At 43.5% G+C, this 25,394-nt stretch overlaps 1 protein-coding gene across 3 annotated transcripts; it reads left to right on the top strand.

Annotated features, from left to right (window-relative positions):
* Nucleotides 1–1,122: 1,122 nt before the first annotated feature.
* On the top strand, nt 1,123–25,143 carry RBBP7 (RB binding protein 7, chromatin remodeling factor). Of its 3 annotated transcripts, none has more exons than XM_042973754.1 (12): nt 1,123–1,439; nt 2,282–2,426; nt 8,200–8,345; nt 11,544–11,717; nt 12,728–12,843; nt 17,519–17,679; nt 18,428–18,554; nt 18,677–18,754; nt 19,373–19,449; nt 21,345–21,402; nt 23,856–23,966; nt 24,696–25,143. In XM_042973754.1, the coding sequence occupies exons 1-12, from the start codon at nt 1,424–1,426 to the stop codon at nt 24,762–24,764; spliced, it is 1,278 nt and encodes a 425-aa protein (XP_042829688.1). In that variant the 5' UTR covers nt 1,123–1,423; the 3' UTR covers nt 24,765–25,143. The 3 variants fall into 3 exon arrangements, with proteins under 3 accessions (XP_042829688.1, XP_042829687.1, XP_042829686.1); XM_042973753.1 differs by lacking the exon at nt 1,123–1,439 and adding an exon at nt 1,835–1,997 and having other exon boundaries at nt 11,571–11,717; XM_042973752.1 differs by lacking the exon at nt 1,123–1,439 and adding an exon at nt 1,835–1,997.
* The last annotated feature ends 251 nt before the right edge of the window (nt 25,144–25,394 follow it).

The raw sequence follows: 25,394 nt of genomic DNA, 5'->3' as shown, positions 1-25,394 counted from the left end.
ACAATTTCGCTTGAGAATCACCATGGTCGCACTTGGAAAATATAAAGGCAGCAAATGTTCCGGGGTGCTTTTGCAGGGGGAGCCTCTCCCAGAGTCTGGATGCACACTGAGGTTCCCTATGCACGTAGGCATCTCGGCCACCTACCCCTACCCCGTACCCTGTGCTCCTGGCCCATCTGGCCTTGCAGCCCACTTTCTCCTCACCCCCGCGCCCGAACGCACTCCTCCAGGGCTACCAAGTTCCAAGGTAGAGCAGGGCTCAAAGCAAGCCATCCCGGGTCAGCTTAGGGCAGCTCTCCCCAGCTTCGCCAATCGTGGAGAGGGGTTGCCCTGGGACCCCTGCAGGTGACAAGAATGACTCAGCAGGGTCCCGGCCTGGGACGGAGACAAGAACGCCGGGGTAGGGACAAAATTCTCTGCAGTTGGAGAGGCCGCAAATCATTTTAAAGACCCAAATACGCGAACAAACGAAAATGTAATTCAAGTCAACTTCGGGCCGTTGGCGGCCTGTGCCAGCACAGGCCGCAGGTTTAGCCTAACAGGGAGGCCCGGCGGCTTCAGCAGTCGAAAACGCCCGCGGCCTCTGTAAAAGATTCCCTTCGCCTCCAACGAACCCCACCTCCACTCGACCGGGCCCCAGGAAAAGTCAGTCGGCTGGAAAGGAAACCTTTCAGGGTGCACCGAATTGCATGCCCGTGATTATCGGGGAGACTTTGAGGGCACAGTAATCTCTCGAGACTAGAAACCATTTTCCTCTCTCGCTGTGAGATTTTGCTTGGCTAAGCGGCGGCAGTCTCCCTACCCCCCTCCCACCCCATCGCTTCGGCCTCTGCAAGCAGCCACGCCCCGTGGCCTCGGGGCTCGCGGCCCCCGCGCCGCTCGCACGCCGCGCCCCCATCCGCCCCACCCCCGCGCGCCCCCATCCGCCCCCGCGCCGGGCCCTGGGAGCGCTGGGCGAGTCCTCGCGCCTGCGCTTCGCCAACTTCCTGCCGCGGAACGCCCCGCCCACCCCCAGAAGCCCGCCTCCAAACGCCGCGTGAACCCGCCTGCCGCACCTCATTGGTCAAAACCATGGAGCCGTTGGCTCCCAGGCCCGCCTCTCCACCGCCTCTCACTTTTCCCAGGGCGGATGCGCCTGCGCTCAGCTGCCTGGGCGGGCTGGGAGGCGCGGGTTGAAAAGTCTCGTTCCAAGTTTGGAGAGAGAGAGAAGAGCGCCTCAGACCTCGGTACCCGCGAGCGGGGAGGAGGCAGGAGAGAAGGACGCAGCGTCTGGGGAGCACCCAGGCTGTAAGACGGAGCTCGCGCTTCGAGAGCTAGAAGTGTGTGACGCGCCTGGGCGAGGCAGGAACGCCTGTGGTTGGGCTGCTGTTGGCTAGCGAGGGGAGTCCGAGGCGGCGGCGAGGGGCGAACGACCCGACGCAAGATGGCGAGTAAAGAGAGTAAGAGGCCCTGCGGGGCGGCGCGCGCCGGGACCGCGGGGGGCGGCGGGCGCGCGAGGCCGCGGCACGCGCCGGCGAAAGGCGCGAATTGGCGTGAGGAGCAGGGGGCGGGGCCGGGCGCGAGGCTAGGCGCGCGCCTCGAGGGGCCTACGCTGGACGGGACCGCGGCGCGGAGGGCTCCGAGCACTTCCGGAGCCGGGCGCGGGGCCGCGGGTTGGGCCCCCTTCCCTCCCCCGCCCCCCCAACTCCCCTCCCCCCTCCGGCGGCGGCGCTCCCTCCGGCGCCCTTGGCTCTCGGGCGGAGGCGGCCTCCACCGCCGGAAAGCGGGCACGGCAGCTCTTTCCACGCGCGCGCGTCGATCTCTTCAGGGTCGCGGCCCTTGTCCGGGGGATTCTGGAACACGCCGGCCTATGGCTGCTGACGCGGGCTTCGTGGGAGCGGAGGCCGCTCCTGGTGGGGGATGGAGGGAGCGGGCCGAGGGGTTTCTGCTACACGTGGATTCGGCTCCCCGGGTGGGTCGTGGAGCCCCTGTACGTACGAGTCGTCATCTTAGAACAGGTGCGGACAGCTGTAACTGGCAAAACAGAATCGTTGTCCGTGTAATTACTCAATTCTGTACACACAAGCGGTATTGACTTCTAGGTGCAAAAAATAAGCTTCCTGGTGTTAATAAATATTTTCTCCGCGTTCTGGAAGAGCAGTTAGTTTGCGTCCAAATTAGATGTAAAGCTAAAGAGTAGGTTAGGTGTGGCCATCTCGAGGTGACCTCCAGTATCTGTGTACAGATTCTGACTTCGATTTCTCTCAGCCGCTTAATTGTATGGGCTTTCTCCAAATTTCAGTGTTTGAAGATACTGTGGAGGAGCGTGTCATCAATGAAGAGTATAAAATCTGGAAGAAGAATACGCCGTTTCTGTATGACCTGGTTATGACCCATGCTCTTCAGTGGCCGAGTCTTACCGTTCAGTGGCTTCCTGAAGTGACTAAGTAAGGGTTTCTGGCAACTTTTACTTTGCGTAAATTTAGCTATTGTCCTGAATTTCCAAGTTTCAGCATTTTACACATAGAACATGAGCGTGTAATCAATTTAGCCCTTGGATGAACTGGCAGGTGATTTTTATTCTCAAAACTTGAGTGATTAGTGGGATGATTTTTGACATGTAAGCGTGGGTGTAAAAGGGGGGTAAAGAATGTGTGCGTTTAATGATATTTGTAGAAAACACCTAACATATTGTTTCTTGGGTTTCAATACAGAGCAGCATTTTGGGGGGCCCTAGACTAATGGAGTTCTTTAAAACTTTATTGAAAAATAGAATATTTACAGGAAAAGTGCACAAATCGTAAGCATACGGCTTGATGGATTTTTACAAAGCGAGCACACTCATGTAATCAGTCCCCAATATGAATAGGTTTTAATGGACAAAGGGGAAAAGAATTTAGCAACAGTTCACTGAAGAAAAGAGGTTATTGGCTAATAGCGTGGAAAACACTTTGAGGTTGTTGTTGGTCTTCGTAAGAGTGTTCTTTTCGGCTGTTTCTTAAATTTCTCTGGTAATAATTGCTGTCATTATTGAACATTTAGAATAGGGTATGGTCCATGTGAAGAGTTTTGTGTCCTGCTAATTTGGTTTAATACTCAGAACAGTACTGTGATTTTATCCTCCTTTTACTGTGGTGGAAACTGGGATAGAGCTAAGTAACATCCCCAAGATCACACAACTGGTAAGTGGTGAAGTGGGATTCTGAGCCCAATCTGGGTGCCCCAAAGTTGAGGTAACTCCTGTACTAGACTACCTTTCTCATATGCTTGCACTTTTTCTAGTAGGAATTTGGCCATGAACTTTAAAACTATTCAATTTAGGTAATGTGAGTATATGACTTAATGAGGATTGACGACACTAGTCTATGAAGGGGATTTGGTGACAAGTTATGAAAATATGAGCAAGTTAATTGTATTTAATTTTTTTAAGTTTATTTTGAGAGAGGGGGGAAAAAACATGAGTGGGGGAGGAGCAGAGAGAGAAAACTCCAAAGCAGGCTCCACACCATCAGCACAGAGCCCAGTGCAGGGCTGGAACCCACGAAACTGTTAGACCATGAGCCGAGCCGAAATCAAGAGTCTGACACTCCACCGACTGAGCCACTGAGGCACTTCAAGACCCAGTTAATCTTATAAGATAAAATAAAGGTCAGACTTCCATATGCAAACATTGTCCTACATACAGGTAGGGGCTTCCATTGGGGTTCCCAAAAATCACAGTGTAAATATACAGATGTGGGAAGAGTAGCCAAGAAATAAATAATGGAGACTTCTAAGCATTGACATAACACTTGTGAGCATCAAATACCTGAAGGTATTCAGGTTCTCCTTTAGAGTACCATGTACATTTGACTCTGTGTATTTCTGTTAAGTAAATTAAAAACTTTAACAGCTTAATTTGTATTCTCTTGGATCTTTCTGACCTACCTGAACAGTAGAAAACAGTGGGGGTGGGTGAGACTGTAAGGTTAGAGACCTGAGTTCGAATCCTGCCCCCTACTTCTTAGTACCCAAATTAGGGCAGGTTGGTCAACATCCATTCCCAAGTCGTCTGATGTGTAAATGGAGGTGCTTGAGGTTCTGACTGCCTGTATTTGAGGGCATTAAATGAGATTAGGCACTGTTAAAGTGCTGGCACAAAGTACACAGTAAGTGGTGACTGATGCTGATTTTCCCACCCCATTGTTGAGAAATAATTTATTAGAGTGTAGTAACTTTCTCCATTTGGATTTCAGTGCAAACTGCTTACTCGAGTCTTTTAAAAATGTTATCTGTGATATGTTTTGTGTAACAATTTTAAAAATGATCTCTATGTTCTGAGCCCAGATACTGCTTTTTTTTTTAAGATTTTTATTTTCTTGGGTTTTTTTATAATATAGTTTGGGGGGAGGGGCAGAGAGAGAGGGAGAGAGAATATCAAGCAGGCTCTGGGACTTCGGCACAGAGCCTGATGTGGAGCTCCCTCCCACCAGCTGTGAGATCACGATCTGAGCCAAAATCAAGAGTCAGACGCTTAACCAACTGAGCCACCCAGGTGCCCCAAGATTTTTAAGTAATCTCTACACCCAATGTGAGGCTCGAACTTACAACTCCCAAGATCGAGAGTTGCATGTCCCACTGACTAAGCCAGCTAGGCATCCTCCCAGATACTGCTTGCATATGAACACTTAGGAACAGAACAGAAAATACCTTAAATTATCTATTCCATGGTATTCTTTGCATTACAAAGAAAAGTGGGGTCTGGTTGTGGGGTGTGCAGTGGCTCTGGGAATGCAAGAAAATGCAGCCAGCCTGCCTACATTCTTGGATGTTGAGGATAGCTGTGTGGTGCTTTGCAGGATTCTGTTTGGGTATAAGGGAATGTGACTATGTTTTGTTACTATATGGAACAGTGGAAATATTGGCTGCTCTTACTGCCTGGGTCTTTGAGGAACTAGACTCTGGTCAACCTCATAAGGAAGGCCTGCCTTCTAACTACATACTTCCCAGTAACTACTTGTACTTTCTAAGCTATTGTCCTTAAACTGAGTTTGTTAGTTGTCCACATAGTGGATTTGCCTTGTAAAAATTTTCATTTAGGTATCTTTAAGAAATAATTTTAGGGGCGCCTGGGTGGCTCAGTTGGTCGGGCATCCGACTTCAGCTCAGGTCATGATCTCAGTCTGTGGGTTTGAACCCCGCGTCGGGCTCTGTGCTGACAGCTCAGAGCCTGGAGCCTGCTTCAGATTATGTGTCTCCCTCTCCCTTTGCCCCTCCCCTGCTCATGCTCTATCTCTTTCTGTCTCAAAAGTAAATAAAAACATAAAAAAAATTTTAATAAAAGAAAATAATTTTATTCTGTATCTTTTATTCTTTTTAATTTTTTTTTTAAATATTTACTTATTTTGAGACAGAGGGGGAGACACAGAATCTGAAGCAGGCTCCAGGCTCTGAGCTGTCAGCACAGAGCCTGACACAGGCCTTGAACTCAAGAATTGCGAGATCATTCCCTGAGCCGAAGTCGGACACTTAACCGACTGAGCCACCCAGGCACCTCTAACCCATATCTTTTATTAGATAATTTCTTAAACATATTGAGACTAACTTAAGTCTTTACCTAAAACGCTTTGTAATCATTCAAATTCAGATGGTACGAAGTGCATAGAGTAAAAAAAATAAATCCCCTTTCCATGTCCCCTATTCTCTTGGTCTCATTACCCAGAGCAGAGACCGTCATTTTTTTTTTTTTTAACTCTTCCCTGCCAGAATAAAATACATTATACATATCTCCCCTCCATCTTTTTTATAAATTTTTTAAAATGTTTTTATTTATTTTTGAGACCCAGAGACAGAGCATGAGCAGGGGAGGGGCAGAGAGGGGGGGGGGGGGGAGACACAGAATCTGAAGCAGGCTCCAGGCTCTGAGCTGTCAGCACAGAGCCCGAACTCGCAGACTGTGAGATGACCTGAGCTGAAGTTGGACGCTTAACCGACTGAGCCACCCAGGTGCCTCTCCCCTCCATCTTTTTTAATGTAGCAAGTTATTCACTTGACTTTTCAATTGGTGGTTTACATGGGAGACTTTTTCCTATCAGCATGCTTAAATATACTCTTGGGTTTTGGTGGGTTTTTTTTAAGTTTGTTTCTTTTTGAGACAGGGAGTGAGAGCCTGTGGGGGGTAGAGAGAATCCCAAGCAGGCTCCGCATTGACAGCACAAGGAACCGAATGAGGGGCTTGAACCCACAAACCTGGGAGATCATGACCTGAGCCGAAATCAAGAGTCTGACACCTAACTGACCACCCTGGCTCCCCAATACACTCTCTTGTTTTAAGGCCTCCACAGAATTCCATTTATGGATATACTATAATTTATGTCACCAGTGCCTTATTGATGGATATTTAGGTTGTTGTCAGTCTTTTGCCGCTAAGACAGTGCTTCTGAGAATAATAACCTTGTGACAATCTGTTATTGTTAGAGAAATTTCTTAGCAGTGAAGTCAAAGTGATCAAAAGATGCTGGCGCTGCAGAAGGACAAGGTCTTTTAACATTAGTGCTTCTGTGGCTTTAGGTGCCTCCAGCCTTGGAGGGAAACCTTGTAATATTGATTGGTTCAGGAAAATAGGTTTGTATTTTAATGATGGAGATGAAAAGATTTACAGGAAAAAAGAAAAATCCTTATATGGTTATAGTGTTAGGGAAAACCCAAATTGAATTTAGAGTCGAGGAATTTTTCAGGTCCTCCATTCCATGTTGGGACCGTGCTCCTTAGAACCTGTTATTTCTGTTTAACCCTATGAAAAGTGACTTCCTTTTATGTCAGCCTTAACATTGCTCTTTGGTGCCTCCTTTCTCCCAAGCATTTCCATTTCTTTTCGAATGGTTCTACTGAGATCTGTTGAAGTTCCCTTTTGTTTTGAATTAGTATTCCCTGTACAGAACAGATTTCGTTTTGTCTAAGTCCTCCTAAAGTACAGTTGCTTTGAGTCTGTTTTCTAGGTATGTTTTTTTTTTCATTTAAACTTAAGTGGGTGAGTGCTCCCATGCATTGCCTCTCCCTCCCCATGTAAGTTCACCTAAGATGGAACTATCTTTTTTGATAGCCATATGCTGTTCTTGGGCACTGAACATACATCAACTAAGACTCTTGTCTTTTTTCAAACAAGCTGTTATTGCTTAACCATGGTTGCTTTGTTCTGGTTTTGGAGTTGTATATGTATTTATTGTTCTTTTTTATTTTCAGCCAAATCTTAGTAAAATCTCACCATTTTAAAATTAAAAAAAAATTTTTTTAATGTTTATTTTTGAGAGAGAGAGAGAGAGAAAGACAGTGTGAGCGGGGGAGGGCAGAGAGACACAGAATCCAAAGTAGGCTCCAGGCTCTGAGCTGTCAGCGCAGGGACAGACATGGGGCTCGAACTCAAACTGTGAGATAATGACCTGAGCTGAAGTCGGACACCTAACTGAGCCACCCGGGTGCCCCTCGCCTTGTAATTTTTAAGTTATTACTGGGGCGCCTGGGTGGCGCAGTCGGTTGAGCGTCCGACTTCGGCTCAGGTCATGATCTCGCAGTCTGTGAGTTTGAGCCCCGCATCGGGCTCTGTGCTGATGGCTCAGAGCCTGGAGCCTGCTTCAGATTCTGTGTCTCCCTCTCTCTCTCTCTGACCCTCCCCCGCTCATGCTCTGTCTCTCTCTCTCTCTGTCAAAAATAAATAAAACATTAAAAACAATTTAAAAAATTAAGTTATTACTAAATTACATTCATAGAAGCAACCCTCACACCTCTTTTAAAAACCACTAAATCCTTTCAACAACTAAAATTTAGGAACAAATATAAATAGCCTAACTTGTCTAGTGTTGGGGCCCAGAGCTGTACATCTTGGTCCTCCAACATTAAGCACCGTGAACGTCAATAAAGCGTTTTCTCATTATGCCATTTGCCCTCATAACCTGTTTTTTAGGTGAAGACACTGAGGCCCACAGGAAGTTGTGATTTAAGGAATTGCATATAGCTAATTTTAGTTTGATTCAGGATTTAAACCCAGTTTTTTGGACTCGATGCTTAAACTTAACATTCTATCTTGTCTCTTACTGGAAAATTAGGAATATCTAATGTACTAAGTTGGAAGATATTTTTTAAGTGAGAAGTCATGATCATGGGTATGGAGATTGGTGATGGATTGCATTTGTTAGTAACTGGTTTCCTGTAGGATTAGTGTGACTTATTTTCTTTCCTAAACAGACCGGAAGGAAAGGATTATGCCCTTCATTGGCTAGTGCTGGGGACTCACACGTCTGATGAGCAGAATCATCTTGTGGTTGCTCGAGTCCATATTCCGAACGATGATGCACAGTTTGATGCTTCCCACTGTGACAGTGAGAAGGGTGGTAGGTATACCATATATTCTATTGGTGTCTGAGGGAGTGTGCCTTTTTCTAGTTATAGGTTATTACAGTTTTCTACTAATCTCTTTTGGCTCAGCAGTTTAACTTTTAGGACTTTATTGCATAGAACTACTTGCTCACATGTGCACAAAGATTTCATGATATAACATTATTTGCAAGATGGAAAAATTAGGATCAATTTAGCAACCCAGATGTTAGTTCATAGGGAATTGGTTAAACACATTATGGTATGTTTGAAATACCGTGCAGCAATTGTTAAGAATGAGGTAAATCTGAAATTTTACATAGACTCACAAAGAATGAAGCAAGTCTATATGCTCTTGTATGGAAAGATGTCCAAGATAAATCGAGTAACTTCTGTGTGATTATAGTACCAATTTTGGTAAAAGGAATAATATGTGTTGCGTGTGCATAGGAAAAAGCAGGCATACATACCAAACAATTAACAGTGGTTTTTCTATGGAAGCTATTGACTTCCTTTTTTACCCTGTCAAACCTATATTCCCTTGATTTGGTATTCCCACCATCACCCAAGTTTGGTCATTGTGCTAGAGGGACTCACAATACTCCATAGCAAATTATACTCATGGCTAAAATTTGTTACAGTAAAGAATACAGAGGAGAAGCAACAGGAAAAAGATACGCATCAGGGAGTCTAGGGAGGTCTGGCACAAGTCTCGTCCAGGACCGCACACAATGTACTTTCTCTCTGGCAGCAGACGACAAGGACATGTGCGGAATCTCTCTCTCCTGCCCAGAGAAACCCATTTGAGTGTCTGGATGTGAGGCTGGGGTGGGGGGCGGTTCACAGGCACATCCTGCTGGCAGCCAGTTAAGACAGCTGAAACTCAGGACCCCAGTAATGAAACCAGGTGCATATCGTCAATCTTGATGTTTGTGCACAGCGACCCTGACAGACTGGTACAGCATGGTCTGTTGCTCCAGGTGTACACCACAGAACCATCAGTCCATCAGTAACGGAAAGAACATTCTGAGGTCTGTGTTCCCAGGACTCGGCCAGGGGTCATTCATGGTCCCAGTGTCCCTCAGAGCGGCGAGGGCTCAGCAGCCAGACCTGCTGGGTTAGTGCTTTCTGCACAGCCCTAAAAGGTTTCATCTTAACATTTTAAGGAATTTGCTTTAATTTTTTTCTTATTGAAAATAAAATATTTTATAGCTAAAGTCTTGCCACCCCATACCCCTTTCCTGACCCGCTTTCCTTGAAGACTTTATCACTGTGTCCTGAAAATCAGTGTGCCATTTTTAACTGTTATTACTCATACAGTAGTAAATATGAAGGGTTTTTTTTACAGCTTGTTTCATTCGATAATGTGTGTGTGTGCCATGTAGATGCCTGTCTTCTTTGAACTGCTGTTTGATGTTCCACTGTGATTAAACCTTACTTTATTCATTGTTCAACTGGGGGCAGTTGGATTACGTGTATGTGGTATTTTGCATTTACAAATGGTGCTTTGGTGAACATCCTTGCCATGTCCCCTTATACACATGTGGGAAGATTTATCTAGTGGAGTGGAATTGCTGAGTCGTATGGTGTATTCACTGTCCACTTAAAATAGTAGAAAACTATCTTCCAAAATGATTTACTCCATTTGCCACTCCCATAATTCACAGTCCGTTTCCCTATAACTTTATGCGTTATTTCTGTAAATATTGTTATAATCAGAAATTTCTAGTGGCTTTTAATCCTGAAGTATGTGTTTATTGGACCCTTGGCTTAAGAATTAGTCCCTCTGCATAACCTATGGATATATGAAGTTACTGAAGTCACTTGTTCAGTATATTCTAACAAGTGACTGAAGTAATTCAGTTAATACTTGTTTCTGTTTTCAGTTACAGTATTTTGTAATGGATACTAGTATTAAAATAGTGGGGTTTTTTTTCAAATTTTTAAGTTTGAGAAAACAAAGCCCTGTGTTCGAAGTAAATCTTACCTAGAAATCCATTTTTTTTTTTTTTAAAAAAGGAGAGCTGTTCAGGTTGTAATAAGTAAAGGAATTGGGGGACTTGAGTGTCTTTATATAGAAGTGTTAGAGCTGTTAGAGTCCACAAAGGGAGGGGGGTTGGGTGGTGGGTTGAAAATCAAAGTTGGGGCAGGTTTGGAACAGCGTCAGGATCAGGAGGGGTGGTCTTTGCTAGGGAACATTTCTCCCATTGACACGATGGAAAGGGAAGTGCTGAGAGGGAAAGAGGCGATTGTATATGGTTGTGTGGGAGTAGCTGTGGGGAATGAGAGATGATTTTCAGCCACACAGAGTAGTAAGCTCTGTTTGCCACGGAGAAGAATGGCTGAACACCGATACTAAACCATGGGAGCCAGTGTTCATTAAGCATTCCCATATAGCAAGAGCTGGCTGAAACAGAAATGGTTTGCTGCTTTCGGTTTGTTTCCTCCAGGCCCTGGCCAGTCTGTTTTACTTGTTACCTCCCTGGCTCCATTAGGCATTTGAGTTGTGATTCCCTAACCCGAGACACAGGGTGAACAAAAAAGGAATGGACAAAGAAGTAGCAATATAGGTCAGGAAGAAATGATACAGTTATAATGAGCCTCCCAACGTTTTAAGTGTCAGCAACTATTCAAGTTTTTAATCTATGGGCACAAAAAAGAAAATGTTCTCATTTGTCCTTATCTGCTTAGATGTTCTCTACTTGTATTCTTTCTGCTATCATCTTGCTGCTTTCTCAGAGGTTCTTCTACTTTTTATGTGACTTTGTTACTTTTCCAAGGCCTTTTTAATAACTACTCAACGCTATAGTCTTATTCACACGCCAGGTAGGTTAGCCCCCTCGTTTTAGCTTTGGCACTCCACTAGCAGTTGAATTAGGTATGCTGGTGGAGCCAGCATATTTGTGTCTTAGAGTTGAGTTGGGGGTTAGCTAGTATGGATTTCTGATTTTAGGAATAATTACATCCTCTTCACAACTGAAAGAGGCCAGTTTTTAATTATTCTAAATCCAAGGTGAAACTTGCAGAAAATAGCGTTACCATTTTCCAATCCAAATGGGCTTTGAGAATAAATTAATTTCAAAGTGGCAACTGAACCCCTATTTTTGTGTTCTCTGGTTATGTTGTATTCTGTTAAAATCTGTTGGGTGTATTAAACTAAATGACTGGTGAATTTTAATCGTAAGTGTATGTTTATTTCTTTCTTCTCACATTAGAATTTGGTGGCTTTGGTTCTGTAACAGGAAAAATCGAATGTGAAATTAAAATTAACCATGAAGGAGAAGTAAACCGTGCTCGTTACATGCCGCAGAACCCTCACATCATTGCTACAAAAACACCATCTTCTGATGTGCTGGTTTTTGACTATACAAAGCACCCTGCTAAGCCAGGTATGTAGTAATGAAATCAGGCCATTGCTCCAACATTTTTGAAACTAGTGTACTCTATGGTTTTTAAAGGTTTAAACATTTTGGGACTCTATTAACCGTCCTCAAAATTCAGTTGATTGAACAGAAGGACCTCCCGGCAGGTTATGCTCCTGGCTAGGGTTTATCACCGCAGAAGATACAGAGCAAAAAGCAGGAAGAAAAGATACATATCAGGCAGAGTCCAGAGAGGTCAGGCGCAGGCTTCTGAGTCCTTCCCCACCAGGGCCATACGGAACGTGCTTTTTCTCTAGCAGCAGACCACAGGGGCATGTGATAAATGTCTCTGCTCAGGGAATCCTGTTTGAGTCTCCGGATCTGGCGTTTTTTATAGAGGTCTGGTCACATAGGCACATCCTGCTCTGACCTGCCATGCTGAGGGAAACTCGGGACCCTAGCAGTGAAGCCAGGTACATCATGAATCGCCAAACAATCCTGCAAGTCTTGACAAGCTGCTGCCGCATGCCTCACTGCCCTGGGCGTACACAACTTCATGTCAGTGATGACGATTTTTGTGAGGGTCACATTCCTAGGGGGTGGCTAAGGGTCAGTCATGGTTGCGGGCTACCCTGGATACGTGCAGGGGCTGAGCAACCAGACCTGCCGTGTTAACTCTTTCCTCACAAGAAAGTTGTAAACAATTTGATCCGTGGGAGGGTCGCTGCCACTCACATTTGAGGGAACAGCTGTAGTTTTCAGGGTTTTGTGTCGGAGCTTGTACTAGGTTTTGCAGAGGAACTAGTCATTTTATGGTCATGAGTCTTGGTTTGCATTGAGTATTTGCAATGAAGCACAGAACAGCTTTTCAGGGTGGCTGGGGGTCAGACCAAGTCCTAAGTCGTCATTCATATGTGGTGTTTTCCAGGCATTATAATGAACGTTACGGCTCATTCAGTGAGGAATGAAAATCGCTTTTACTAGTTCTGATAAACAGAAAATCACTTAGTAGTTAATGTGTTTCTTTTTCTCTTTAGACCCAAGTGGAGAATGTAATCCCGATCTTCGGTTAAGAGGCCACCAAAAGGAAGGCTATGGTCTTTCCTGGAATTCTAATTTGAGTGGACATCTCCTGAGTGCATCAGACGACCATGTGAGAAACTTACTCTTCCCAATCTCCTGTCTTTAAAGACTGTCAGGGAGAGTTCTGCACTGCAGGAGGTGTTCTAAGATAGTGCTGCTGATTATTGTGATAACATTTTTACAGGATTTAGAGCAATGGTTATCATATCGCCCTGGTGGAGCCTTGGGATTCCACAGAGCTCTTTTGAAGCAGCCTTAGACTAGAAGGAAGGTGGGCAAAAGGTGTCCCATTATTTAAAAGTATATCTAATGGAAACAGTGAAGTGTGAGACCTGACAAATAGAAATTACATTGAAAAAACTTTTTTATTTAAGAGTACATTTCAGTGGGTTTTAGTACATTCACAAAGCTGTGCAATCTTCACTACTAACTCAAACATTTTCATCGAATGTCACAAAAAGAAACTCTTGACCCATTAAGTAGTCACTCCCCACTTCCCCCAGCTCCTGCCAACCACTAATTTACTTTCTCTATAGAGTTGTCTATTTTTTTATTTTTATAATTTTTTAAATGTGTATTTATTTTTGAGAGAGAGCGTGAACAGGGGAGAGGCAGAGAGAGAGAGAGGGAGACACAGAATCCAAAGCAGGCTCCAGGCTCCAGGCTCCAAGCTGTCAGCACAGAGCCTGATGGAGGGCAGGGCTCGAACTCCCAAACCTCGAGATCATGACCTTGAGCCGAAGTCAGACACTTAAGCCACCCAGACACTGAGCCACCCAGGCACCCCCAGAGTTGTCTATTCTTGATAATTCATATAAATGGAATATGTGCTTTTTTTCTGTCTGGTTTCTTTTTTTTAGCATAAGTTTTTCAAGGTTGATCCATGTTGAAGTATAGGTCAGTACGTCGCTCCTTTTCATGGCTGAACAACCAGTTCATCAGTTGATGGACATTTGGGTTGTTTCTACTTTGGGCTTTGTTTTTTTTGTTTGTTTGTTTTGCTTTGCTTTGGGGCTATTTTGAACGATGTTGGCTGTGAACATTTTTGTACAAGTTTTTGTGTGGATGTAGGTTTTCATTACCTAGGGGTGGAAATACTGGGTCATATGGTAATTCTGTGTTTAACTTTTTGAAAAACTGCCATGCTTTCCCACGGCAGCTGCATCACCTCACATTCCTACCAGCAGTGTGTACCCCAGGGTTCCAGTTTCTTCACATCTTCCTCAGCACTTGTTATTGTCTCTTTTTTCTTAGAGCCATCCTTGTTGGTGTGAAGTGGTATCTCCTTGTGGTTTTGATTTATATTTCTCTGATGGCTAATGATTTTGAGTATCTTTTTATGTTTTTATTGGCTATTTATAGATCTTCTTTGGAGAAGTATTGTATTCAAATTCCTTGTCGAATTTTAAATTTTGTGGTTTTGTTTCGCTTTGTTTTTTTTATTAGAGAGCACAAGCGGGGTAGGGGCAGGGAGAGAGAGGGGGAGACCCAGAATCTGAAGCAGGCTCCAGGCTCCAAGCTGTCAGTGCAGAGCCTGACGTGGGGCTCGAACCCACAGAATGTGAGATCATGACCTGAGCTGAAATTGGACGCTCAACTGACTGAGTCACCCCGTGCCCCTTAAATATCGGGTTTTTTCTTTTAGTGAGTTGTCAGAATTGTTTTTATTCTGGATACCAGTTCCTTTATCAGATGAGATTTGAAAAGATTTTCTCCCACTCTGTGGCTTGTCTTTTCACTTTTTTGGTGATGTCCTCCAAAGCACAGAAATAATTTTGAGTCCAGTTTAGTTTTTATTTTTGTTACTTGTGCTTTTGGTATCCTAAGAAACCATTACATATAATCAAACATCACATAGATTTACATCTATGTTTTCTTCTAAGAATTGCATACTTTTAAATCTTGCGTATAGGTGGGTCCTTTATCCATTTTGAGTTTAGTTTTGTGTGTGGGGTAGGGGTTCATGTTCCTTTTCTGCATGTGATTATCCTGTTTTTCTGGCACTGTTTGTTGAGGAGACTAATATTTACCTATTGAGTTGTCTTGGCATCCTTCATACAAGTATCTTAAAGGTACCACACAAATGCAAAGTGATCCTGTTATTATTGTAGATCAGTGTTTGTAGCATTCTTTTTTTAAAATTTTTTTTTAATTGTTTATTTTTGAGAGAGACAGAGCACATGAGAGGCAGAGGGGCAGAGAGAGAAGGAAACACAGAATCTGAAGCAGGCTTCAGGCTCTGAGCTGTCAGCACAGAGCCCGACATGGGGCTCAAACTCACCGCGAGATCATGATCTGAGCCGAAGTCGGTGGCTTACCCAACTGAGCCACCCAGGCGCCCCCAGTGTTTGTAGCATTCTTGCCACCTGCAGCTCCATACATTCCTTCATGGAACACATACTGTAAGCAAAACGTGTTTGCTATGACTCCCCCCAGAGTTGAGAGTAGACTTCTGGAGCTTTTGAAATCTTTTATAACTTGGCCACAGGTTCTTTGCCTTCTTCCTTAGTATATCCTCCTGCCTAGAACAGGACCTGTCACATCACAGACCTTCTTTATGTTTCTACTGGTCACAATTTCTGTTGATGTTTTTCTAAATATTTAAGGCAGATAATTGGCCCAGTCAAGATTCTTTAGCTGCAGGCAATTGAAACCAACTCTGGCTGATGCAGACAGAAGAGGAATTTATCAGGAGGACATTGGGCAGGGTAGCTCACAGAATTGCTGTAATGGCTAGAAAATGGTCCAGAACAGAGAGGAGAGGTCAGATCCACAACTCAGAGATCAGGCTGGTAGATGTTATACTCCACTCCCTCTTCCCCACGCTTGCAATCCTGACAACAGATTTCCCTGTTGATGGTCACAGTTCAAAATCCTTGTCAGACTGCTGGAGCCGACATCATGTCCCAGTCACAAGGGAGGCTGGGAAGCAAGGTCTCCCTTAGTTCTCCAAAGGGAGGCTTTCCTCCCCTTCCCTCAAAGTGGGTGTGATAGAGTCTCCAAAACAGGGAGGATGGGTTATACTCAGTAACTTAATTACTAGTGCCTTTTGAAGACACTAGGCTGGGAGTTGCTAGTCATAATAAAAGCTGACATTTCCCAAGGGCTCTGCATGTATGTGCCAGGCATCTTGCTAATCTTCCCAGGATCCTTCTGAAGTGAGCAGGGGAGGATGGCAAGAGCTCTGCATGTTCCTTTCTCTTCAGTGCTTGTAAATTTTGCATCTGAGTGTGTACGTATCAACAAAGGCTAAGGTGTGTGTATTATGTAAAACTCCTTTTTTGTTCATGGGTAAATAGCTGCTACTGGGAAATAGCTTTGTTGCAGAAACTCTTTCAGATAAGAAAGTGATTTTTTTTTTTAACTTTTTTTAATGTTTATTTTTAATGTTTAATTTTTTTTTAACATTCATTTTTTTGAGGGAGACCACGCAAGCGGGGGAGGAGCAGAGACAGACTGAGACACAGAATCTGAAGCAGTCTCCAGGTTCTGCGCTGTCCGCACAGAGCCTCATGCGGGGCTGGAACCCACAAATCGTGAGATCATGACCTGAGTCGAAGTCGGATGCTTAACCGACTAAGCCACCCAGGCGCCTCCTCGAAAGTGATTTTGAAAGAGATGAATCCCATGGCGCGCCTGGGTGGCTTAGTCAGTTAAGCGGCCGACTTTGGTTCAGGTCATGATCTCGTGGTCTGTGAGTTCGAGCCCCGCGTCGGGCTCTGTGCTGACAGCTCAGAGCCTGGAGCCTGTTTCAGATTCTGTGTCTCCCTCTCTCTGACCCTCCCCCATTCATGCTCTGTCTCTGTCTCAAAAATAAATAAACGTTAAAAAAAAGAGAGAGATGAATCCCATACCAGTGTCAGTGGTATTACTGCAAATATACCTTAATGGACTTACCTTTGTCTTAAATTGTTTGGATGATAATCATTGCCCTATATAGCTTACAATGTTTTTTTCATAAACAGTAAGTCTTTCCTCTTTGTGATGGTTGTCAATAGAAGACTCCACTCCCAGAGCCTGCTGATCTGTGATCTTTGAGGCCTGTGGCCTCTCCTTGGGTTCTGCTGATATTTTGAGGAGTACACTGTGGGGATCTGTCTGCAGGCCCTAAGGTTTGGCCCCTCAAAGTAGCTTAGTTGGGGTTTCTGGGCTATCCACCTGTCTCACTTTCTAATGTGCTGTAGTGGTTTCTGCTGTGAAGTGAGACTTAGCCTCTCTGCTTTTTTAAGAGGCATGTTTTAGTTTTAATTCCCAGTCTCCCAACCTTGCTTGAATTTTTAGGATGTGAATTTCTGTTCAGTAGATGTGGAATGTTGGGCTCTCAGTGTTGCATTGTGTAATCTAGATGAATTTTAGACACTTGACTTTTAGATACTTGACTGTATCTAGGTGGAAACTCAAATGTGATTGTCTCTTGCTGCCATCATGCTCGGTTTCCCCGTCCCTGTTACCGTTTCCTTTCCTTGCCCCTGCATCTCAGATCATGGAAGCTATACTACAACCATACACTCTTCTGTTTCTGAAGCTTTACTTTTATTTACATTTCCTCTCCCTTGTGTTTATTTCTACCTCTTATATAGTTAAATAGTTTTCTTAAAGTTTATTTAAATAATCTCTACACCCAGCGTGGGGCTCGAACTCATGACCGTGAGATCAAGAGTCGCATGTTCTTCCAACGGAGCCAGCCAGGCGCCTATAGTTAAATAATTTTTTAACGAAGGTTATTTGTTTTTTCCTTCCTTTAGACTGTCTGTCTGTGGGATATAAATGCAGGACCAAAGGAAGGCAAGATTGTGGACGCTAAAGCCATCTTTACTGGCCACTCAGCTGTCGTAGAGGATGTGGCCTGGCATCTGCTACACGAGTCATTATTTGGATCTGTTGCTGATGATCAGAAACTTATGATGTAAGGTGGAAGGTTCAGTGGGGTCTTCGTATATGGGTGTCCTGTATGAGACCATCAGTGATTCTGGTGGCATGTGGTTTGATTTTTTTTTTTTTTAAGCTCTATACTGGCGTTAAAAACTTGAGTGAGGTAGAATTGACATACAAGAAGCCATATAATGGCTGTTTTTGCATAAAAGTTACTGTGCTATATGAATGAACATAATTTTTATTTGAAAAAAGAAAATGTAAATGTGAAGAAACATGTTTGGTTAGTGGTAAATATCAAAATTGGGAGTCAAGGTGACTTTGAAGATGAGCGCTAAGAATGATTGCATCAGGTCACAGCACAGGGCTGCGCTCAGTCACCTGTCATGTGTTTTATCTCGTAAATTAATATCTGAGGCTAATATGGCCAGATAGTAAAATTTGACAAGGCTAGGTTGTAGGAATCAAATTATTACATCATTCTCTACGGAGTAGTTGGCATATGCTTGAAATAGTTGGTAATTAAGACAGGAATCTAATCAACACGAAACCAGGAATGATAGCCCTAGTTTATTTTCCGTAGGTTTAGAATATGTCCTTTAGTGGTTGGAAGTCCGATGGCAGCTCTGTATGTGGTTGGGTTGTGTCTAAAGGGGCGAGCATAGCGGAGATAGGGTGGTGTGGAGCAGTGTGGACCTGGAAACGAGTGTGAGCGTGTGACAAGCTGGGGAGGGTCGGGTGGCTTCCTCTTGTGCTGTGTGCCTCGTACCTTTGTGTTGTAGATGGGACACCAGGTCCAATACCACCTCCAAGCCGAGCCACCTCGTGGACGCTCACACTGCCGAGGTCAATTGTCTGTCGTTCAATCCCTACAGCGAGTTCATTCTCGCAACTGGCTCTGCGGATAAGGTTTCTAAGTTTTTGTATATTTGGTGTTTATGGACCCAGTTGCCTTGTTCTATAATCAGATACTCTAAAATTCTTCTGTGAAGTGGAGAAATGAATTCCTTTTCATTTATTTTTTTCTTCAGACTGTAGCTTTATGGGATCTGCGTAATTTAAAATTAAAACTCCATACCTTTGAATCTCATAAAGATGAAATTTTCCAGGTACGTGACAGTTTTCTGGTGTCTCTGTCAGGTTTTTACTAACTTTTGGATGGGGGATATTTAAAATTTTTTGCTTTTATAGCAGACATGGTATGTATATATATTTTTAAGTTCCTCTTCTAGGTTAACTAGTGGGAAGTACCTGGGAGCTCTGTGAGATTATTACTTTAGAAGTAGAAAAGACCTTGCAAAACAGGATCAGTTTAAAAATTGAAACCCAAGGATTCTTCAGTTAAGGTATCCAGTGTGGGTGGGTCCTCTAGTGGAAAAAAAAAAAAAAAAAACCAAAACCTTGTATGTGGTTTCAAATGGAGATTTGGATAGGCTTAAGATGCACTTCATTGAAAAGTTTACAAGATTCTGGGATGGTTATGGGGCCGAATAAGTTTATGGGGATTTCTAGCTGAGGTCCCCTGTATTGGGAAGTGTGGTCCTCCTCGGGGGGCAGGCTAGGGAGATGGGCCATTTAAGAGCACTTGAAAGGCTAGGACAAGGAAGGAGGGCCGCAGGCCACAGAGAGTATTGCAGAACAGAACATGGGAAAATCTCAAGGATTAGAAACTATCCACAAATGTAGGAACAGATGATTCTTTACACTTTCAAATCTGTATTACTTAGGTCCACTGGTCTCCACATAACGAAACTATTCTGGCTTCAAGTGGTACTGATCGCCGCCTGAACGTGTGGGATTTAAGGTAACTCACAATCTGGTGACGAGAAACTGCAGAAGTATGTTAATCTGGCAGATGATGTAATAATAAACTAGAGAGTAGTTTGCTAACCCCGGTTTAATAAGCCAAATATATTAAAGCAACTTTCATGTACCTTCCTTAAGAGTCTTTCTTCTGTGAAATAGAAATGAATCAGCAAATGGACTGCAAACTAGATTGATAAGATCAGTTTTTTTTCTGTTGATATTCAGGCATGAAGTTGGGGGAGTGTGTGGTTTTAATATCCAGATAATTGTATTGTGGACACTCTTGCTGTAGAAAGGGGGTGTGGATTAAGTTCTTCTGAGAGAGATAAAGAGCGAGCGGGGGAGGGGCAGAGAGATGCGGGGAGAGAGAATCCCAGGCAGGCTCCGTGCTGTCAGCGCAGAGATCATGACATGAGCCGAGATCAAGAGTTGGACTTTCAACTGAACCACCCAGGCTCTAGTTTCTCCCAGTGTTTAAAGTTCCTTGATTTTTGAGTAGCTATTCTAAGAATTTCAGATTCCTTTATTTTTTTTGTCTGAACCTTTAGACCCATTAATAAAGGTGTTCAGTTATATATATTTCTAAGATGTCCTTATCCTAAGTTTAAATCATTAAATTACCAAAAGATAACTTGTTTTCTACCTTCACTTAAATGTATTGCTTTGAAGTGGACTAAGTTTTTAGTTTATTAAAACTCAGGCCACCTTAATTACAGAGACAGGCAGGTCCTTCAGTGTAGAGGACATAAACACTGTGGAATACAGTGCTCGTATTCTAAACATCTAATGTTCTGTGTTCATGTGCAACAAACTCTGGCCATGATAGAATCTTGGAAATGTAGACGATCTTTAAAGCAGATATTTGACTATGTTCAGTTTTATTTGAAAACAATTTTAGTAGTAAAATTAGAAACTTAAAACTAGTGGTTGTATGGAGCGATGCAGCTGAATTGTCCCTATAGGTGCCCGTAATAAATTTGCAGGCATTATAAAATTTCTTCTTAAAATTCTTTCATGACTTGCATACTGTTAAAATTACATTAGATAAAATTATGGATTAAAATGGTCAGCGTTAGGGACACCTGGGTGGCTCAGTCGGTTGAGCGTCCGACTCTTGATTTCAGCTCGGGTCATGATTCTGGGGTCGTGAGATCGAGCCCCATATTGGGCTCTGCATTGTCAGCATGGAGCCTGCTTGGGATTCTCTCTCCTCTGTCTCTATCCCTTCCCTGTTCGTTCATTCTCTCTCTCATTTAAAACAAAACAAAACAAAAAAGGTCAGTGTTAGCGATTGGTACTCCTGACTGGAGGATAAACAGAATTGTCTAGCAGTCCCATGTGTTTGGTTTGAGTTTAATGGGAAGAAAAAGAAAGTATCACTTGGAAGGTTGTGTATTTCGGCTGCTTTGCAGCGGTTATTACTAGCTAAGTCCACGTTGGGGCTAGATACCAGGGCTGATATTTGGTGTGTAAAGAGATTTCACTGTTGGGCCTGCTGGCAAATTCTACAAATGGAATTTAAGAGAAGGAAAAAAAAAAAAACAAACAGCCTTCCCTTGACTGATGTGTTGTTTCACCTTTTAAATCCAATGCAGTAAACAACCACAGTTAAGACTAATGAATTGTATTTATTTGAATATTGAATTGTAAATTAACTTTTACTAGCCATTTCATTGTGGGGTCTTCAGTTACGAACAGCTCTTAAATCATTTACAGGAAGTAAGCATCCCATCCTTCCACCAGTAGTTAGTAGAGAAACCGTCATGGATACGGTATAGAAGTTGTTTCTAGCGTGTGTTTTAAGATGTGTTTTGTGGGCTGATGCTGGTTTTGCAAACATTCTTCCCATTACAAGAATTCCAATAACGAGAGCATTATATTCTTTCTTAATAGCAAAATTGGAGAAGAACAATCAGCAGAAGACGCAGAAGATGGGCCTCCAGAACTCCTGGTATGTTTTGGCTTTGTTATGCAAGATGAAATGTTATGTGCAGATTGGACAATTTGTTATTGATCCATGTATCTGGAAAATAAGTCAGAACTTCAAGCGCTAGCTCTTGAAGATGATTTCAAATTGGAGGTCTTAAAGGTTATTGTGATTGGGTTTTGACATTTATTGAAACTAGTAAATAGAGCACAGTAGGTTTTTACGAATGTTTCACTAAGAACCAGTTGGGTTCCTGGGAAATAGTGTAATTTCTCACTGATTCCCGATGGTAATATTTCTGAGGGTTTTTTTGGGGGGTGTGGGGGGGTAGGTATTGATACTCAGCAGTACTTCCCACCAACCATATAGACATGTTTTAGTGACCTGAGTTTTTGAGGTCCCTGCCCAGAAAATGAAGACATTCTCGATCTTGTTGGTGCCAACATGGTCTACCATCTCTCTCCTACTCCTAATTGAATCACTTACATCTCCTTGGCCCTTGGGAGGTTTCTGTGGTGTGTCTGTCTTGTCGGTCTTCGTCCTTTAAGTCCCTTTCCTACTAAGCATGGCCAGACTTCACAGTGGTTCGTCCTCGCTCTGAATCCACGTTCGTTTCCACCAGTTACTTGGCACATAGTCACTCATTCCTCTGTAACGTGTTTTTAGTTCCTAGGCCAGTACTCAGTTTTAGTATACTTGTGCTTTGCCCACCACTTTTAAAAGAAGATGCTCACTAAACCTCCATGTTGCACGGACGTCCAAGATCCCCTTACTCCTTGTCCGATGTGTTCCCATGCCCACCAGCAATGGCAGAAAGTGGCAAAGGGTATAAGGAGACTCTCACGTGCTAGCATGTTCTGTGTCCTGCTGATTAAAGGATAGCATTTCTTAACAAACTGTTGTCCTAGACAGATGATAACACCTAAATGGTTTATTCTGTATTGAGTGGCTTAATCTAAAGTCTGTCTTGGGATGCATGGCTTCGTGGTTTTAAAGTATTTTCTAGCTGAGTCGTTGCTACAAGATGTTTTCGCCCAGCTGTTTGTACTTAATTTTGGTAAAACCTTCATTGAGATACAGTTCACCTATTTAAACTGTGTAATTCAATGGTTTTTAGTATGTTCACAGAATCGTCCAACCATTGCCACAAATCAGTTTTAGATCATTTCCCTTTCAAAAAGGAACTCTGTCCACTCCCGGTCTGCTCCTTTCCTCAGCCCTTGGCAACCAGTGATCTACTTTGTGTCTCTAGATTTGCCTGTTCTGGACATTTCCTAGAAATGGAATATAACGTCTTTTGTGACTGATTCGTGCACTTAGTATGTTTTCAAGATTTCCAGCTATTTTTGGATACCCTGTATCTTCTGGTTCTAGAACAATTTTGTAGTTCTTGAGGAAATCACTAGGATTTTGCTCCTTTGACAAGAGAGCCTGAAATCAAGGGACATTTACTTGTGGTAAACTGGATACTATAATTTTAGTGTAACAGGATCTTGATTTGAGGACTCCTTCTGTATTCCAAGCCTGTGGTCTGAACATACTTTCTCTTATGTCCCCCTTAACGTGATTTTGAAAAGCTGTTTTTTTCCTATTGTTTTTAAACTGAAAAAATTATTAGGTAAAATAGTTACCTTGCTTGTAACCTCATTGTCAAACGAGTCAAATCAGACTTGTCGGGAACTGTGACTTCTTTGTTCAAAATCGTGTATTCGTACTGTCCTTGTGAGAATGGGTTCTTCTGATTCTTCTGAGGTAAGGAAAGCCCAGTACTCTCTCATGAGGCTGTGTCTTGTAGGAAGTGAGCCTCTGCCCCCTTCACTTCATAGCAAAGCTCTCTGCCTGGCCTTTCTGGGGCTTTGCTTTTAGAGCTCCCCCCCCTCCGGCCCGGGTTGTTGATGGTGGTGGTTCTTAATCCCCACCTTGAGTGATGCGCCATGGAAAGATTGAGGGTGGCTGGGAGGTGTGCCTTTCTTTTAGCAAGGGGAGAAGGGGCACCTGGGGGGACCTACAGAGAAGAACCAGGAGACTCCTCAGGTGGGCCAGTTTTAAGAATGTCTGTAATAGAACATTATGGAAATTTATCGCCTTAAATATTGGTACCTAACTACATACATTTGATAATGAGGCTGAATTAACGTTAGATGTATTAGGTATGGAAATGGCAGTGCAGTTGTGTAGGAAAATACCCTTACTTTTGGGTGATGTGTGGCGAATTATTTAGGGGTGGTTCAGCAGGTGCGTCTGTGTAGGGAAACACACGTATTAACATTAGTATTTGGGAAATGTAGGTGGAGGGTGTCCAGGCATTCACTGTTAGGTTCTGTCACCTTTTCTGAGGGTTTGGAAATTAGCAAAATAAGTGGAGGGTGGGTTTACTAAGCCTGTAAACCCCTCCCTCTAAACCTCCGTTGCAAGACTGATGCTCTGGAAACTTAAGATATGAAACAAAGGCTTTATTTTTCAACTCTTGTTAACAGTTTATTCATGGAGGACACACCGCCAAGATATCAGATTTTAGTTGGAACCCCAATGAACCTTGGGTCATTTGCTCGGTGTCCGAGGATAACATCATGCAGATATGGCAGATGGTGAGCTAAAATGTTTATTTTTCCTGAATGAAAAGGAGAGAGAAACTATTTACTCAAAGTATTTCTATTGTAAGTTGTGCATATCACACCAAATACAGAAAGGAAACAATCTTAAAAGACTTTTGTCCGTTTTAACAACAGTCTTTAGTTCAGTTATGTACCTGTCAGGTCAGGAGAAACCCGTGTGTGTGTCCCCCCCCCCCCCCCCCCCCCCCCCCCCCAGCTGTGGACACGGCATCTGGTCGCTCTGCACGACTGTTGCCCACTTCACCTGGGCTCTTGGCATCACTGCTGGATGTCCGATGTCTGCTGTCGTCATAGGCAGCATTTGCAGGGTACTGAGTTAGTTCTCTGGTGAGGAGTACTAAGTACCTGACCTTTCTAAGGCGCTGTTAACCAGCCAAATCTCTTAACTTCGGGGCTACTGCTTCATCCAAATGATGCTTGAAATACTTTTGGAAAACACTTGTTACGACAGGAATAAGCAGTACGTGGACAGCTAGGTATGGCGGTGCGATTTACACACTGGCGAATAAGAACACCACCTCAGCGTGTCCTCATTAAAGTGTGGGGGGAAAACCTCTAAATTAACCTTAAAACTTCCAACACTGAAACCCATTGACCGGCGAATCCTAAAGTGTAGACAGAATTATCTCATGCTGTTTTAGACAATTTTATAAAAACGATGAGGCGTTTTTACCTATGCTTTTATTTGGTTGTCCTCTCCAGGCTGAAAATATTTACAATGACGAAGAGTCAGATGTCACAACATCGGAACTGGAGGGGCAAGGATCTTAAAACCCAAAGTACAAGAAACGTTTCTATTGAATGTAATGCTACACAAATGCTTGGTTTATCAAGCGCCAAAAAGGCATTGTATAGTAGGACATGTAAGTGGGATGGCATACGGCGTTCTTTACCTTCTGATTCTAGCACTTTCAAGTGAGCTATTGCGTACTGTATCATATTGTAGCTTTTAGGGAAGAAAGTTAGGTTAAGAAAGAACATCACCGTTTTAAAATGCAAGTAGCAGGGTACTGCCTTTGATTCAACTATTTTAAGTCCTTGTTTTCTCAAACTAAGTGCTTGCTGTTCCCAGATATGCAAGAATAACTTTTACACTTTTTCCCTCCAACACTTGTTGATTGGCTTTGCAGAAATAAAGTTTTAAAATAAAGTCTGTTTTATTCTTTTAGAACCTGGGTAGGAGAGTATGTATGTGTGTGTCCGGTCTTGTGAGAAAGCTGGTACGTATGTGCCTTGAACTGACTTTCTCTCCAGGGTACGTGGACAATGTCCTACTGCAAAGGTAGGGAGAAGGTAGGTGTGTTCGTGGTCGATAGACTTGTAAACCCAGAACTACCCTGATCTTCCACGTCTCCCCACCCCCTCCCCCACGAAAGCTTGATTGCTTACATGGCAGGGGTC

The sequence above is a fragment of the Panthera tigris genome, chromosome X (genome assembly GCF_018350195.1).
Source record: "Panthera tigris isolate Pti1 chromosome X, P.tigris_Pti1_mat1.1, whole genome shotgun sequence".
Lineage (NCBI taxonomy): Eukaryota > Metazoa > Chordata > Mammalia > Carnivora > Felidae > Panthera > Panthera tigris.
This window is presented reverse-complemented; position numbering and strand designations above follow the sequence as displayed.